Source organism: Olea europaea, unplaced genomic scaffold (genome assembly GCF_002742605.1).
Source record: "Olea europaea var. sylvestris unplaced genomic scaffold, O_europaea_v1 scaffold1085, whole genome shotgun sequence".
NCBI classification, from domain to species: domain Eukaryota; kingdom Viridiplantae; phylum Streptophyta; class Magnoliopsida; order Lamiales; family Oleaceae; genus Olea; species Olea europaea.
Window position 1 is genome coordinate 207,284 of NW_019228210.1, and position 16,112 is coordinate 223,395.

Genomic DNA, 16,112 nt, shown 5'->3' on the forward strand with positions numbered 1-16,112 from the left:
ATATATATATAAAATAATAATAATAATAATAATAATAATAATGTTATTCTTACCTCATCATCATTAGAATAGTAACTTATTTCTAACTTTGACAATTAGAATATTATTAATCTTGTTTATTTACTTATAAGTAAGCTTTTCATGCTTAGCCAAACATACTCTAAGAACAATGATAAAAGGTCCTGTCCTGGAAGAGATACAATAATAAATGTTCGGTGAATTGTCAAACCTCATCGAAAGCCTTTGCCATGGCATCAAGATATTCATACGTAGGTCTGCCATGTAATTTAGCACTAGCTGAATATAATAAATCTTGGTCTGTTTCAGCATCCTCAGTATCTACTTCCTCCCAATCAGTATCCTGCAACAGTGAAGTGTCAAAAGCTCATAACTCTGACACCAAATTGCTATCTTTATACTTTATAGTACAAATGCCAAAGGGACCATAACTACCTCATCTTCACCAGCTACGACTTGTTCTTGGATTTCAATTAAAGTGTCTGCCAATATGGTCATTATCTATCATGTCGAGAAAATAACAAGAATCAGCAGATATCAAATGTTATTGAATATATATATTCCACTTTCATTTTCTTCGGAAAAAACAAGAGATAACAGAACCTAAACAGCTGCATGATCATATTATACTAAGAATAGGAAATGATATGATGTCGGCATTATGAATATCGTTGGGTGGAACCAATTTAACCAGAAAGCATCCCTTGGAAGACAACAATCAGATAGATGTACCTTTGTAGGAAGTGGCTCCAAAGTCCACTGATCTGGAACTTCTCTAGCTCTTGAACGGGTGGTTATACCCACAGCAGTCTACAAATTTTACATTATATGGATTTAGTTCTATCCACAGATGCTATTCATGCATGGTGGGATGACAATAGAAACAAACCTTAATCAGATGTCCTTGGACAGTGACATTTCCTAATTCCGCATGTCTACTTGATATCAATAAAGCTAGAGCTGTGGTGGTTACTTTTATTTGGTAAGCACCCTGGATTTCACCTGAATTTATTTGCATTAAGATTATTGGTTGATTGCTACGGAAAATAAATGAATATTGCAGATTATGCTAAAAAGCCCATGAAAGCAATAACAATGTGGAAGAAATATTTGCAACAGTATGCTAATATTCTATACTAGCACCACAACAATGACAGGACAAAACAATAGAGATATTACATGGTTCACTGAAGCCACCAAATTCAGACACATTATCAGCACTTTGTTCCCCAGTATACAAGGTGATTGATTTGTGTAGTCCAATTGATTTCTCAGAGCAGTATAGCATGCACTTGACATAATTTGGAAAAACCAAAAAGTGATTAAAAAGATACTTAAGTTCTACTTGTCTATATGCTCTTTTTTTTTTTTTTTTTTACCGCACATCATAATGAGAGAAATCCTAGTCGAGCAGAAGTGAGCATAGATGCAAGGGACAGAGGGATAGAAAATAAATTATATTCCGCATCCAGATGAATTCAGCATTAAATTCTTCAGATCAAAAAACCTGCCATTTTATCTATAATATTAAGCCTCACTTCCTCCCATCCCCCACACTCCAAAGAGAGCTGAATCAGAATAGGTCGAGTTGCAAACATGTACAAGCGATTAAAGATTTATTTGACACATGAAGAGCATTTGATAAAATTTGATACACCATGGATACAAAAACATCATAAAATATGTAAAGACAACGCAAACCTCATATGCATAGTAGACAAAACCAGGAAAAGTAACAATGAAATAGAAATGTTACAATTTGAAAGTATATGTAGTCGTTCTTACATTAACTCTTTACCAAACCCAATAAAGAACTAAGTACACTTGCCTTGTTGCCTAGTCCATTCAAACATTAGATAAGCAAAGGAGTTTATATGGCCTTCAGCTGGGATCGAGACCAGCAGATCAATAAATTGTTCAATGTGTGGGACACTCATATGGACCTGTATAGAGAAGAAACATACTTTCAGTTTTATCATGGCACAAATATGTTCAGTTAAAGGGAAGAAAGCAATGCAAATGATTTAGGATCAGAAATCGTACAGTTTGAATAAACATCCATAACTTATTCATGTCACGCAGGCATTTTTCTCTAGAATCAATGCTAGCAGAGAATCTTATCATTCACATGACAGATTCAATTAGTGCAACTCAACACTAAACAGCCAAAATATGCTGGACAGAAATCATTTGTGAAGCCTTCTAAATTATAGTTAATTTCAATAAGGTCAACAAGTTGTTTTTTGGACCCCCTGGCTAGAAAGATTGAATGTCCACTTGCTAAAGCATAATTCTATTATTTGGGGATTATCCAATTGCGATTCCATATTCTTAACCACCACAAAATACCTTTCAGTTATTTTTTGGGTACCACAACTAAAAATACCATTTCACTCGGACGCCATACTAAAATCCACCACTATTAAAGGCTTTATGGAATTAGAAAGGTTTTCCACCATTCCGAATGGAGAAGGTCCTACATTTTTCTTCTTTCTACACATTGTTCAAATTAAAAGTTACTTCAATCTCATGATTCACCTACAAATAGGGCAAGGTTTCATTTAGTGCACATTCTATAGAATGTAAAAAAGGATATTGTACACAACTATGAACGTAAAGCAGAACGGTAATATGATTGACGGAAAAACTTGAAACCCAACATAAATTATTGGTCAATAAGATTTTTTTAAAAACATAATATCTTTTCTTAAAACGTTTATGAAAACTTTGAATAGAACTTACTATTTGATTTGATTTACCATTCAATGAAGCGGGGTTTCAATTCTTGATTCAGATTTGAAAACTATAGATTCAATCCAAAGAAAACAAATTAATGAACCTGCTAAAATGCATGATCATTACACAATAAACATATGGCAGTTTGCTTTATTTGTCTTAAATAGAAAATGAAGAAAAGTTATTTAGATTGCCAACCCCAGACATTTAGACATACATAATCATTGGGTTCATTCATGGAAGTCACAGTGCTATTGACATAGTAAATGCGAAATCTTCATGTTATACAAATTTGTGTATACACTGGAAACTGCCATGTACAGGTAACAGCAATGTGAGGAATATAGACATCATTGTCCAAATTTATTGTAAAAGACGAGCAAATACAGGTAAATCTTACATAGGGTCATAAGGTAACTGATGAGGACATCATTCACCTATATTTGTTTTATTTTAGTTGGACTTTTGTTTTGTTTATTTTAGTTGGGCTATTATTTATGGACTTATGTAATGGGCTTGGCCCTTTCTCTTTAGGGTTTCATTTTGTTATTTAAATCTCATTTGCCATGTAATTGACAATGGATGATTGAATAAAACTTTGGTGGCTTGTGGCTCTTCCTACTTTCTTCTATTTCTCTCTTCCTATCTGTTGATTCTTTTATCGTTCTTCCTATAATCTCTTCTTATTCGATCTATTTCCTTTCTCAATAATTGTGTTGTTTGATCCTGCATCAGTGACATTCATGATAAATCTATCAATAACATTTTCAAATAAAAGAGAATGAATGAAAGCAATACCAATCTAGCAAAAATGAGAAGCAATGAACTTTTCAGTCCAGAAATTTGAGAAGACTGCATGCGTCTAATAAGAGCAGCAACAAGGTCTCTGATATGCTGTGCCATTTGTGAAGGAAGATGTAATATAAGTTGTAAGATGTAGCTACCAACGAAAAGTGATCCAGAGCTTTCTAAATCAGGGTCTAAAAGCCTGCATGTAAATTATATTAAACAAGTTAGAAAGAAAAGTTACAGAACTTTAATACCTAGCAGATAATACTGTTTGATGAGTTCATGTTTACGTCAATTTTTGTAAGAACTATCATACTGCAAACAACTGGCATCCGCTTCAAAATTAACAATTCATAAGAAACAGAAATTATACTAATGTATGGTGCACAACAGAATTCAAAAGCAAAAACAGATGTCCCTGTTGACAGTGCAGACCAACACACAGAATCAAAGATACCATGAAGACGAAGATATAGAATAGGATAAAGTCGGCAAAATAGCGAAATGGATTTCTGTAATAGAGGATTTCTGTAAGGAATTGAAATGGTAGGATAGCACCCTAACATAATCTACTAAATTGTAAATAACAGGAGATAAAAGTGATGATTGGACTCTCAAGAGGTCCAGGCTCTCCCCTCAGACTTCCTATTTTTCCAGTGTGCCTCTATTCTTCCCTCCTGCTTGCTTATATTCCCATGGCTCTGTAACCACCTTCTCAACTATTTCTCCTGTATCCATGTGCTGGTTGGTTACTCCCTCATGATCTTCTTTTTCTGCCCTTGACATTTTCTTGCGTCTAACATATTTAAATTGGAAAGGGGGTCTATCATTACTCCCCCCACGAAACTCACCTTGTCCTCAAGGTGAAAATCTGGAAATTGTTGTTTCAGCAAATCATAAGGTTCCCATGTGGCCTCTACTGGTGGTAAACCTTTCCGCTGGATCAGTGCACTTCAATGCTCCTGCCATGTTTCCCTTCCCTGGTCGAACCCCTAAAATTGCTTTCAGTCTGCTACCATTTCCAGTTCCTCATTCAAGTGACTCGGAATATCTATCACCAATTGCAGATTTCCTTCGGCCTCACGTAGTTGAGATACATGACAGATGGGATGAATGTTACAAATTGAGGAAAATGTTAATTTGTAAGCCACCAAACCCACCCTCTTCTCGACTGCAAATGGTCCTTAAAATCTAGGAGCCAACTTTTCATTTGGCCGTGCTGACAGTTCCTTACGACAGTAGGGCCGTATTAAGGTAAAACAAATCCCAGACGTTGAACTGGAAGTCTCTTTTCTTAGTGCCTGCCGTCCGCTTCATGTGAGACTGAGTGCAATTGCGCTCGTAATTCTTCCAACATCTAATCCCTCTCTACTAGCTATTGTTTCCCCATGGAAAACTGGAGTTCAGCCTTCTCAAACCTTACCATACTAACATCAAAGGTTCCCTCCTGTATAGAATTTGGAAAGGGGTAATTTTAGATGAAGTGTGGTAAGACATTATACCATAGCTCTGCCCACGATAGCCATCTTACACAAGTTTTAGGTTTGGAAGAAGCAAAACAGCAGAGATAAGTTTCCAAGGTTCGGTTGACTCCCTCAGACTGCCAATCTGATTGCGAATGATAAGTCGTGCTACGGCATAGTTTCGTGCCTACAGCCTAAACAACTCTTCCCAAAATCAGCTCATGAAGATTTTATCCCTCAGACACAATCGCATACAGGTATCCTATGGACGCAGACAATCTCTCTCACAAAAATTCTCGCTATTGCGGCTGCTGAAAAAGGATGTTTCAATGCTACAAAATATGCACATTTACTCAATCTGTACACTACTACAAGTATGGTATCCCAGCCTCCTGATTTTGGTAAGCCCTCCACGAAATCCATGGCGATATCTTCCCATACTTGGTTCAATATGGTCAATGGTTGTAACGACCCCCAGGTGACAGAGCTACATACTTATTCTGTTGGCATATGGAGCAATTCTTAACATAACAATGGAAATCCTTCTTCATGACCACCCAATACACATTAGAGGTAATTCTCTTATAGGACTTCAAGAACCCTAAATATCTTCCCGGGCCGCCATCCTGACCCTCCTGGATTTCTAGCGGTACTAACGCCAAACACATTGGTAGGATCACCCTCTCTTTGTACAACAATTGCCCTTCATTCATCGAGTAATCTGACCCGTCTAAAGAATCCTAGTCTAGTCACCTAATGATTTCCTACCCTGTTTGGGCCCATTAAAATGTGTTTTAGGGGAAAAATATAATTTGAAAAAGTGATTTTTTGAAGAATGTGTTGTTTAAAAGAAAAATATTTGGGTTTAAGCATAATATTGTTTTATTAGAGAATGTGTGAATAAAAAGATAGAGAGAAAAATGCATTTTGGATAAAATAGAGCCCATAGGGTCTCTGTAATGTTGTATCCTCATCCACTTTTTTCGCCAGCAGCCTCAAATGTACTATTCCAAGAAGAGTTATAGCCATCAATGCTGTTGAATGGGTAACCTGTTAAAGGGCATCAGCCATTATGTTCTCCAGACCCTGCTTATATTAGATTTCAAATTGATATTCCATGAGCTTCATCATCTACTTTTGGTACTCCAGTATTAATCGCTGCTCCAATAAAAACTTCAAACCTCTCTAATATATCCGAATAATGAAATGGTGACCCAATTGATAATGTCATATCTGTACCACGAACACTATAGTCATTAATTCTCTTTCATACACTGATTTCTCGCGACCCTTCAGATTAAGCGCATGACTATAAAAAGCAATGGGTCGCTGATGTTGCATCAACACCGCTCCTAATACATACCCTGAAGCATCTATACAGGGATGTCAACGAGCCATTTAGGCTCGAGTTCAGCTTAGTTAAAATGGTTGAGCTTTTTCTCAGCCAACAAATTTCAACTCGGGCTGAGCCGGGCAAGCTCAATTTTTTTTTCTTGCCCTTTAAAAAGCCAGGCAGAATTCTACCTTGCTGCCTCTTTTTTTTTTTTTTTTTTTTTTAATAAAAGCTCGCGGGCCGGCTCGGGCTCGGTCCATGTCTCCAAAATGGGGCTCGGCCCGAGCCTCGGCTCGATTGCTCCGAGCAACGAGCCGGGGCAGCTCGGGCTTTTTTCGAGCCATCGAGCCTTTTTGACACCCCTACGTCTATCTCGACGACAATTAAAATCTAAAAGATCAAAGGCCAAAAGCGATATCATTCTCTCTTTTAATTCCTTAAAAGCTTGCTCCACTACCTCGTCCCAATAAAAGTTGTTCTTTAATCTCTACATTGCAGACCAGGCAAGTTTACCATAATCCTTCACAAACCATCTATATTACCCGGTCAATCCCAAGACCCCGTGAAGTTCTAGAAGAGAATATGGACTCGGCCAATCCACCATTACCTTAATTTTTACCATGTCAACTGCCACTCCCTATCATGATATAATATGCCATAGATACTCAACCTCCTGCTGTCCAAATATGTATTTCTTCCCATTTAGGTACAGTTGATTTTTCTCCAAAATTTGTAAGACACCTCAAATGCCCTCGATATTTCTCCACATCCCGACTATATATGAGAATATCGTAAAAGAAAACAAGGATGGACCTCCTTAACTACTCCTTAAAAATTTCGTTCATCAAAGCCTAGAAGTGGCTGGCGTTGGTTAAGTCGAAGGGCATAACCAAAAACTCAATAGTGCCCTTTGTGGGTCCAGAAAGCCATTTTAGGAATGTCCTTCGATGACAAATGAATATGATGGTATCATACCTTCAAGTCTCACTTGAAGAAAATGGTGGTGCCGTACAATTCATCCAACAACTCTTCTATGACTGGAGTTGAAATGAAGTATCGTTGCTTTGTACAATACTGATAATCCACACAAAACATCCACCCTTGTCTTTTTTGACCAACAACACCAAGCTCATGGCTTGATTATACCTGTACATAGCATTTCTTGTACTAACTTTTCAATCTCATTTTTTGACTATACGGGTAGCAATATGGCCTGATGTTCACTGGCACAGCACCTGACTAGAGAGTAAATACATGCTCTCTTCTTTAGTGAGCTAGAAATCTCTCCTCGCTGGTTCCTCCATGTGTTGTGTTGCATATAATTTATTTGCTAATTGATAGAAATGTTACGTCTAGTAAGTCTTTGTGCAAGTCAATTTATTATGCCTAATAGTCAATTTGCATCTATATGATTTCTCATTAATAGTTGAGGGATCAAAGTGAAAATAAATAAAATTCCTTTCCTTCATGGTTTTTCAACCAATATAGTTTTTGAAAAAGATAGCTATAAACATGATTAATGATATTATCACATATTCAATTAAGGTGATAGTTATTCAATTTGACTAAGATGTTAATATAAACTATCACAAATCCAATTAAGACTATTCAATTTGACTAGGACGTTGATATTAATCACAACAAATTCAATTAAAGTTATTCAATTTGACTAGGACATTGATATTAATCACAACAAATTCAATTTAACTAGGATGTTTTGAAAGTTGACAATATAAATACATTATATTTATCTTCAACTAATTAGGCTTATCACCACACAGTCTTACGATTGAATTAGGATTTAAGTTTGTTGTTTAGTTAGAATTTAATTACTAATCAATTTAGGTAAACCATTCATGTTTCGACACGTCGTGTGAGTATTGTATGTATTTGATATTTAATAAAATTGAAGTAATTAATTATTCATTATCTACATAATCTAGGATAATAACTAATTGGTTATGATACAATTCTAATCCTAATCAAACTACCTAAGTTTACCTATAAATACCAACGGCATGCACATATGTTAGCCACAAAACCCATTCTTTAACTTTTGTTTCATACTTACAAATTTCAGCAAAAATCCCTATTAATAGTTTGAGGTGAGGTGCTTATTGCTATTAGTAGTTTTTCCACATCTTTTCCAATATATCGTTATATATGAATTTAATTACTTCTTCAAGAGAAATCATAATACATTTTAAGGTGTACATTCACGTATCAGTTAACCTTCACATTATTTTGCGGCACTTGCTAAAATTATCATTTTTCAAGGTACGATAATTCTTATTTTATTTTGGTAAGAATTTATGCATAATATAATGTTTGATATGAATGTACTCATCCCTCTTTATTTACAAATTTCAAGTAAAAATTAACATACTAGACGGAGGTGGATGGGCGGATGTGCCAGACCAACAGATTCTCGTCATGAAGTACCTTATTTGCTAAATTTGATTAGTTTTGAAGTAACCTTATAATTTTTAATTAGTCCTAGTTTTATTGCATGTTAGAACTAGTTTTTATTAATGTTTTGATGAAAGATATGATTCCAAAATGTTCCGCACATTTTATTAAATCAAATTTATCTTTTATTAAAAGTTGTTCAAATTTTATTGAATACATCATTATATTGAAATTTATTTTTTAAGCACGGTAAGAAATTCATATTTGGTAACACATCGAGTTTCTAGAATTCGGAGGATTACATAATAGTTTCTTAAAAATGACGCGAAGAAATTCACCCACTAAAATCACATTAAATTTTTGGTCAATGTCCAAGCTGGCATAACTAAGGTTGATCTAAGCATAAGCAAAACTTTGTATGTTTCAATAATTAAGCCAGAAATACGCACGACACAATAATTAGGGAAAAGCATTGTGTAAATTGCAATTTTATGTTCTGTACTTCATACACCATGTCAGAAACACCATTAAACTTCACAGAAGTCCATGGCGTAGTATTTGCTAAGTTTTTTCTAACAAAGTATATGATATTTACAAGGTTCTAAAAGTATAATGAAAATCACCTTGAAGCTACATCAAGCAGACTTCTCATTGTAAAGCCAGGATCACCACACCAAGAAAGTAAATCTTGTTTGCCACCAGACACAAGAGCAGCTAAGCATTGTGTTGCATTCTGGTCAATATGAACATAAAACTGATGAGTTATTTCAAAATTAGCAAGTATAATCCAAAAAAGAGCACACGAAAGATAGCAACAGCTAAAGGAGACTATAGGGTAAGAAAAAATCAAAAGAACCTGCATTTCACTATGATCGTCACTCTGAAGGATTATCCTAATGACAGGATCAAAGGAAACTTCATATACTGCTTTTACAACCTCAATAGAAGCATTCTGGAAAAACATAATAATATGGTGTCACCAACCATGATGATGAACGTAGGAAGCATAGCAACTTGACAAGTGAGCTCACCTTCAATAGCATTGTCACAAGATCCAGTGAACCAGAAACTAAACCGTCTGGTTGTTGGAGAGGCTGAAAAATACCAACAGCATCATCAGAAACAGAAAACTAAATTTAACTGCTAAGAATTGTTCACAATATTATTCAAATGGACGAACTTTTTAGAGCATACATTACTGAGAATTGGAGCAATATAAGGTAAAACTCGAGAAACCAGAGCATGAATACAACCCGGAACATTTTTTATTGCCTGAAAAGAATAGCAAACAAAGAAGTAATCAATATTGTCAAGTTATAAACAATACTGTCAAGAAAAGTACAGCAAGACATTTTTCAGTTCCAGGAACTTCCAGTATTTTGTCTATCATGAGAAACCCCAAGCACTCAAAGAGATGTATGACAACAAGTGGCATACATAACTCGGGCTTAAAAGGAGCATCATAAATATAACAATCATAAACTACTTCCATCCAAGAAAAATATTTTTCAGCCACAACTAATCCCATCACACATTTGGAAAACAGTCAAGAAAATGAGGGGATAAGTAACAGTATTTTCATGAGTGACTCAAAGTGTAAATCCAAAGAAATAATTTAATAGAAATGGTTGAAACACAAGTGTAAAAACAGAAGGAGAAGCACATGGTATGTGTATTGTGTTTGATGATTTTATCTACATGACAAGACAAGTTAAACTTATTGGTATTTTTCCACAGGAAAAGGGTAGAGCAATGTCGTTCTGACCAATCAAGATTAGACATTGATAGAATCCATGGAAGACAACAAACTTACAAAGATCCAACTCAACTGACAAGATCGCGAGCAAATATGATCAATGAAGATATGCATTTACTTGTTCAAGTTACAGAGGCCAAGAGTTTGAAGTTAACAAGCCAAACACCAAGTTTCATGTTGGACATGAAGGTTGAAACAAGTTGGATGCATTGGAATCAAGAAAAAAATTGGAAGCTATAGTATAAAAACGAGATGCTATCACATGTACTATTCTCAATACAAAAAAATGGAATTTTTGTTGTTCTATGCAGTCATGGGAGTTATAACCATGCAATCATACAGTTAATTTTCTGGATGCATTTTTTCAAATTTTTCCTAGAAGTATATTTTTGGTAGAACTCTTTTTATGATATCTTTTTTTATATAATTCCATTTTAATTAGGTTTTTATGGATTCCTATAAATAGAATTCATTATGTTCATTGTAAAGAGAACCAATTATTGAGAGAATTAATAAAGCCAGATTTGCATTTTTGTTGTTCTTCAGTGAACTTAATTTCGAACTTATCCAAGATTTTATCGTTGCAACGCTCAACAAACTCATAGCAATGTTCATAATTTTTGTAATTAATGGGTCAAGTTCTCTCATAACTTTGGTTCCTTGATTCAATAAATTATTGGGTCAAGCTTCAAATTGGGTGATGGAGAATGAGAATGGATATTATTATATTTAATTTTCAATTTTAATACATATTTTAGGAAACATAGCCCTTGTTTGAGCCTCATGTTTCCACCAAAATACAATCTTCAACAGTGATCTGACATCATTTCAATCACACATTCTTCAATAAAATAATATAATAGGCCAATCAAAAACTTTTTCTTATTCTTTAACCACACATTTCTCATCAATACACTATTCAAAAATTCATTTTCCCCTCTAAACTGGCGCTCAAACAAGGGCAAAATTAGTGATTTATTTAGAGTACTTTCCTACTTCAATTAGCGTTAGTTCAAACCCTATATAAAAAGGTCTATGCAATATAATTTAGACAAGCTTGATATAATGAAATAATTGATTTCTTCCCTATTTCTGTCTTCCCTCTCCCTTTTCTTCTCTCTTTTCCCCCTTCTTTCTCCTCTTCTCTACCCTTTCCCATTCTGCGATAATTCCTATATTGCATACGACATCACCGGGATTTTAGCTTTATTGGGTTGTGATTCAATCTTTTGTACGTTTCGATACTACTATTACTACGTGGATTCACATCAGACATGAAACTGTATCATAAAGTAAAACAAATAGAAATAAATCAAATAAAAGTTTAAAAGAAGAGAGAGAAGTTAGTCCCAAATCATGTCACGGTCCTTACCATTGCAACATGTTGTCACACTAATTATCACCTACTATTCTTTAAAGGACAGAATACCCAAAAAAAAAAAAAAGACAGGACATTTGAAATACTCACCTCAAGAACCTCTAGAGCATCAATGCTTATGAAAGGATCTGAGACATGTGATGCCCACATATTAAGGATAATAGGAGAGATTATTGGCTCTATCGAAGCTGATAATTCATGACCTATATTACACACACACAAAAATAAAGCTCTTATGGAGTTGGAAAATATCATTAGCAAACAAAACTCAGAGCCAGCTCAACATCGAAATGAAGTTGTACGATAATTTTTCCAGTCACATTGATACTAACCAGCCTTCACAGTTACTTGTAGGGTTTCAAGAACAAGATGCATGGTTTCATCAGATGCCTATGAAACAAGAAGCAATCAGTGACTTATATTCAACGATAAAAATGAAAATTATATTAACTAAAAAGACATGATAAGGGATAATTTGTTGAGGTGGAAGTTACATTGTTAAGAAGCTCTGTAAGTGAAGAAAATAAATCCAACACGTGAGAATGAAGAAATCCTCTGTCCGCGTCAGGTAGGAGCTGGGAAAGAGCTCGACAGGCACCAACTTTCACTGGTGGGGGTCTGAAAAAAGAAACAATCAACAAGTTATATTTCCAATAGTTTGAAGTAACAGAAAGAATCATTCTAAATTTGGCACTCACACATCCATGCCAACTGACTTAATAGCAGCATAGAGGAAATGTTCAGTTACTTTATGTTTGATCTGCACATAGTATGGAGCCAAATAAGAAGATTTACCAAAAATCAAACCAATTTCTTTCCTTTTCATAATTTTGTGTGGTGTAGGGACATGCCCACCAGGGAAGGGAGGAAAATTTGTTTGGTAGTTACCACAGAGGAAAATTTTGCAACAGATGAAAACAATCGGGCATAAAGAAAGGGATATTCATGTACTCCTGCACAATAAAGAGGAGGATAAGCTCATCATTTATTGAATTGAAAATATAAGCATCCATATAATAGAACTGATTTTCCAGGAAAAAAATCTGTCTTGTCTATGCGTGTGCACCAAACAATATCAGTGCAACTCACTGAACATTGCCCACCTGTTGCCATATCTTCTGTTAAAATTTGCTCTAAAATATTTCCTATACCAAGAGCAGAAACCTGTAAGAGAAAATAAGCATTCCCATTCAAGTTTCTTTACAAAAGAGTCTCCTTACAACATAAGAAATGGTAAAGCAAGATGTTTTTTTTCTAAGCAACCCATCGATAATGCTCAGATTCAGAGTAAGATCTTTAAAGAAGTCCAATTAATGAAGCATCATCAATGAACCACACACCTCTGCTTGAAGCAACTGCTCTGAAACGGAAGCCAAAGCGAAAAGGGTAGCCTCCCGTAACTGTGAGCATGTTCATTGGGAAAAAAATTAGTAAAAAAGAGCACATAATTAAAAGAAAAAGTTTCTAATTGATGTTGCAATAGCCTAAACAGGTGAAGAAGCACAGTGGCCAAGTTCAAATATTTCTTTTTTTATATTCCTCCAAGTGTCATACATGTTTCTTTAGTATTATTTTTAGTGTCACATGAGGCGCTTTGGCAGACCAACATCAGGAAAACATACAGCAGAAAAAATGGCTTCTCATAAGATTTAGGACAGTAATTAGATCCTCCATTTTACTTTTAAACCAGCTCATTGTTTATTTGAGTTTTCCTTAAAGTCCAATGTTTCCGGATCATCATCATTAAAGAAATTACAAGAAGCAACTATGTTTCTCTCCACCAAAAGACAGGGGAGAGTGGAGGTTAGGCAATCAACAACATTACTCAGGCTCAGGCATGGTTATGGATCCAAGTGTAGGATATTGGAATTTTCAAATACCAGAATCCAGGAATATGGCCAAAAAGTGTTTCAATATCGGATACAGGATAAACACACTATTCATATAAAAAAACTGAGCAACACATTGCAAGAAAGTCTTTATATTATAACGTCAAAGAATTGATATGGAAAAGCCACATTTTGTTACTTTGTTAGTGAATAGTAGTTGGGGTTTGGCATTCAGAGTTGCATCAGATATTAGAGAATCATCTCAGTTTCTGAAGGGTGGAGAACTTGTTCATGATTATGTGAGGAGTATTGTTGTTCGTAATTGAGTAGGATTGGTTAACCATGTCACAATGACATAGACCATTACAGTATAATCTCGTATAGGAAGTATTAGCACTAATTTAAGGAAAATTGATTAAATTGTACACTTAGTAATTGTATCTTTCTTCAACTTACTCTCCACCAGCCTGGAGAACCACTGTCTTTCCCTTGTTGAGACTCGCTAATTCGTCTTTTTGCAGAGTCAATTATAGCCTCTATTCCCTCTGACCCACATGAACTGATGACCTCTTCCAATAGAAGGGCACCTGCAAGAAATGATATTTGATAAGATGATAAGGTACCTGAAATTGAACATTTCGAAGACAGAGAATGCCAATTGGAATAATTGAACAAGACACCCATTAGTAATATAATCCCCATCAGCAGCACCTTCCAGGGACTAACCAATTTTTTTACAACATCACCATAAACCACTTACCAGAAACACGACAACTATAAGTGTTGTCATCCTCATCAGCAACATACTGATTAGCATCCAACGACCAGGTATGTACCTAGAAGGTAGTTGCTTGTCAAAATGATGATAAAGAAAAAAAATGCTCGAAAGCACACCACATATAGCAAGCAATCAAGAGCGTTTTTTCATAATAAGAGAAATAATGTGTCAACAGGTGTTAAGGGTACTCATTAAAACAATACACAACATTTTATTTATCTAAAGCAGTAACATGGCAATCAGCACAAAAGAATTCTCAAAATGGGGTGTCAAGGACCGCAGCTTTACTTAGCCCCTTGACACTATCGCAGCGGCAGTTTGCCCAACTTCGGCCACACATTGTAAATATTACTTCAAGTTTGAGTTGTAATTTTCTTTTCATTGTAATAGTTATTTCAATTGTAAAATAGCTCTGATATTGGCAAACGTTTAGTATGATTCCTCGTCTTTTAAACGTCTACTCCCGTCACTTGGATTTTTGTTCAGAATGCTATTATAGGGGGTATTAGTCATTCAAAAATCTTTCAAGCTCACTGGTGTCCGCCCCCCGCACCAGCATTTGTAATTTTCTGCTTTCATCAATTGTAATGTTCAGTTTTCATCATTCAATGTTCAATTTACTTTCAATGTATTCAAATTCTCAATTGTAAGCTTTCTACAAAATTGCAATCAAATTTTCTTTCGTCCCGACGCGACCGAGAAAAGGCGGAAGGTAGTCTAGCGGAGCAAACTACTGCCGCACGGTGTCCCTTTCTGTGCCAAGAAGAAAGGCACCCCGTGAAAGTTGGTATCAGAGCTGCGGCTCACAACCCTCGATAAGAAAGCTATGGATCCAATTACATCACATACCACTGAAGTGGTAGAGCCTCAAAAGAAGGGTACTACGAAACAGCGCGTGGATGCACTTGATGAGACAACTACTAGGTTGTGCTATGCTATGGAAGGTCTCGAGGAAAAAGTCGAGATGGCCGAATCTGAAATTCGTGGACTACACATCCAATTGGATGAAAGCCAAAGAGCTTGCGCAGCAATGACAGAAGCTGCTGCAATCATTCCTGATCTGCAGGATCAAATGGAAGCGTTGAGAGCTCAATTGCGAGTACTCCAACGTGCGGTGGGCAATGGGCAAGCTCCCGCACACGAGTATACTCCTAGACTCAGAATTCCTGAACTGTGTACCTATGGAGGGGCACGTGATGCAAAAGAAGTCGAAAACTTCTTGTTTGATATGGAACAGTACTTTCAAGCAGCTTCGATCGAAGATAAAGCTAAAAAGGTAACCACAGCTACCATGTATCTGGGTGGAGATGCAAAACTATGGTGGCGAACCAAATATGTGGACATTCAAGCCCACAGGATTCGAATTGATTCTTGGGATCTCCTCAAGGAAGCGATCAGATCGCAATTTTTCCCGGAAAATGTCGAGTATCAGGCTCGACGGGCTCTTCGAAACCTGAAACACACGGGCTCTATTAGGGAGTATGTGAAATCCTTCTCAGGGCATATGCTGAATATTCGAGATATGTCAGAAAAGGACAAACTCTTTACCTTTATGGAAGGGTTGAAGCTGTGGACACGCACGGAACTTCAAAGACAAAAGGTTACTGATTTAAGCACGGTCAT

General features: G+C 35.9%; 1 protein-coding gene and 1 long non-coding RNA gene across 2 annotated transcripts in view; one reads left to right on the forward strand and one right to left on the reverse strand.

Annotated features, from left to right (window-relative positions):
* LOC111373227 (importin-9) overlaps positions 1-16,112 on the reverse strand; it is a 25,481-nt gene that overhangs the window by 808 nt on the left and 8,561 nt on the right. The window contains exons 12-30 of the mRNA XM_022995734.1: positions 14,472-14,547; positions 14,168-14,298; positions 13,223-13,282; positions 12,986-13,046; positions 12,771-12,835; positions 12,581-12,642; positions 12,377-12,500; positions 12,215-12,272; positions 11,973-12,085; positions 9,943-10,020; positions 9,780-9,842; positions 9,605-9,700; positions 9,372-9,481; positions 3,553-3,742; positions 1,847-1,961; positions 908-1,020; positions 751-828; positions 454-519; positions 230-361 (exon numbers count right to left, since the gene is read on the reverse strand). Of these exons, the coding sequence (XP_022851502.1) occupies positions 230-361; positions 454-519; positions 751-828; positions 908-1,020; positions 1,847-1,961; positions 3,553-3,742; positions 9,372-9,481; positions 9,605-9,700; positions 9,780-9,842; positions 9,943-10,020; positions 11,973-12,085; positions 12,215-12,272; positions 12,377-12,500; positions 12,581-12,642; positions 12,771-12,835; positions 12,986-13,046; positions 13,223-13,282; positions 14,168-14,298; positions 14,472-14,547 (1,791 nt within the window). The remainder of the gene's footprint in view (positions 1-229; positions 362-453; positions 520-750; positions 829-907; positions 1,021-1,846; positions 1,962-3,552; positions 3,743-9,371; positions 9,482-9,604; positions 9,701-9,779; positions 9,843-9,942; positions 10,021-11,972; positions 12,086-12,214; positions 12,273-12,376; positions 12,501-12,580; positions 12,643-12,770; positions 12,836-12,985; positions 13,047-13,222; positions 13,283-14,167; positions 14,299-14,471; positions 14,548-16,112) is intronic.
* Positions 10,028-10,859, forward strand: LOC111373228. Its single transcript, XR_002698920.1, has 2 exons — positions 10,028-10,414; positions 10,486-10,859. It is a non-coding gene; the product is annotated as an uncharacterized LOC111373228 (long non-coding RNA).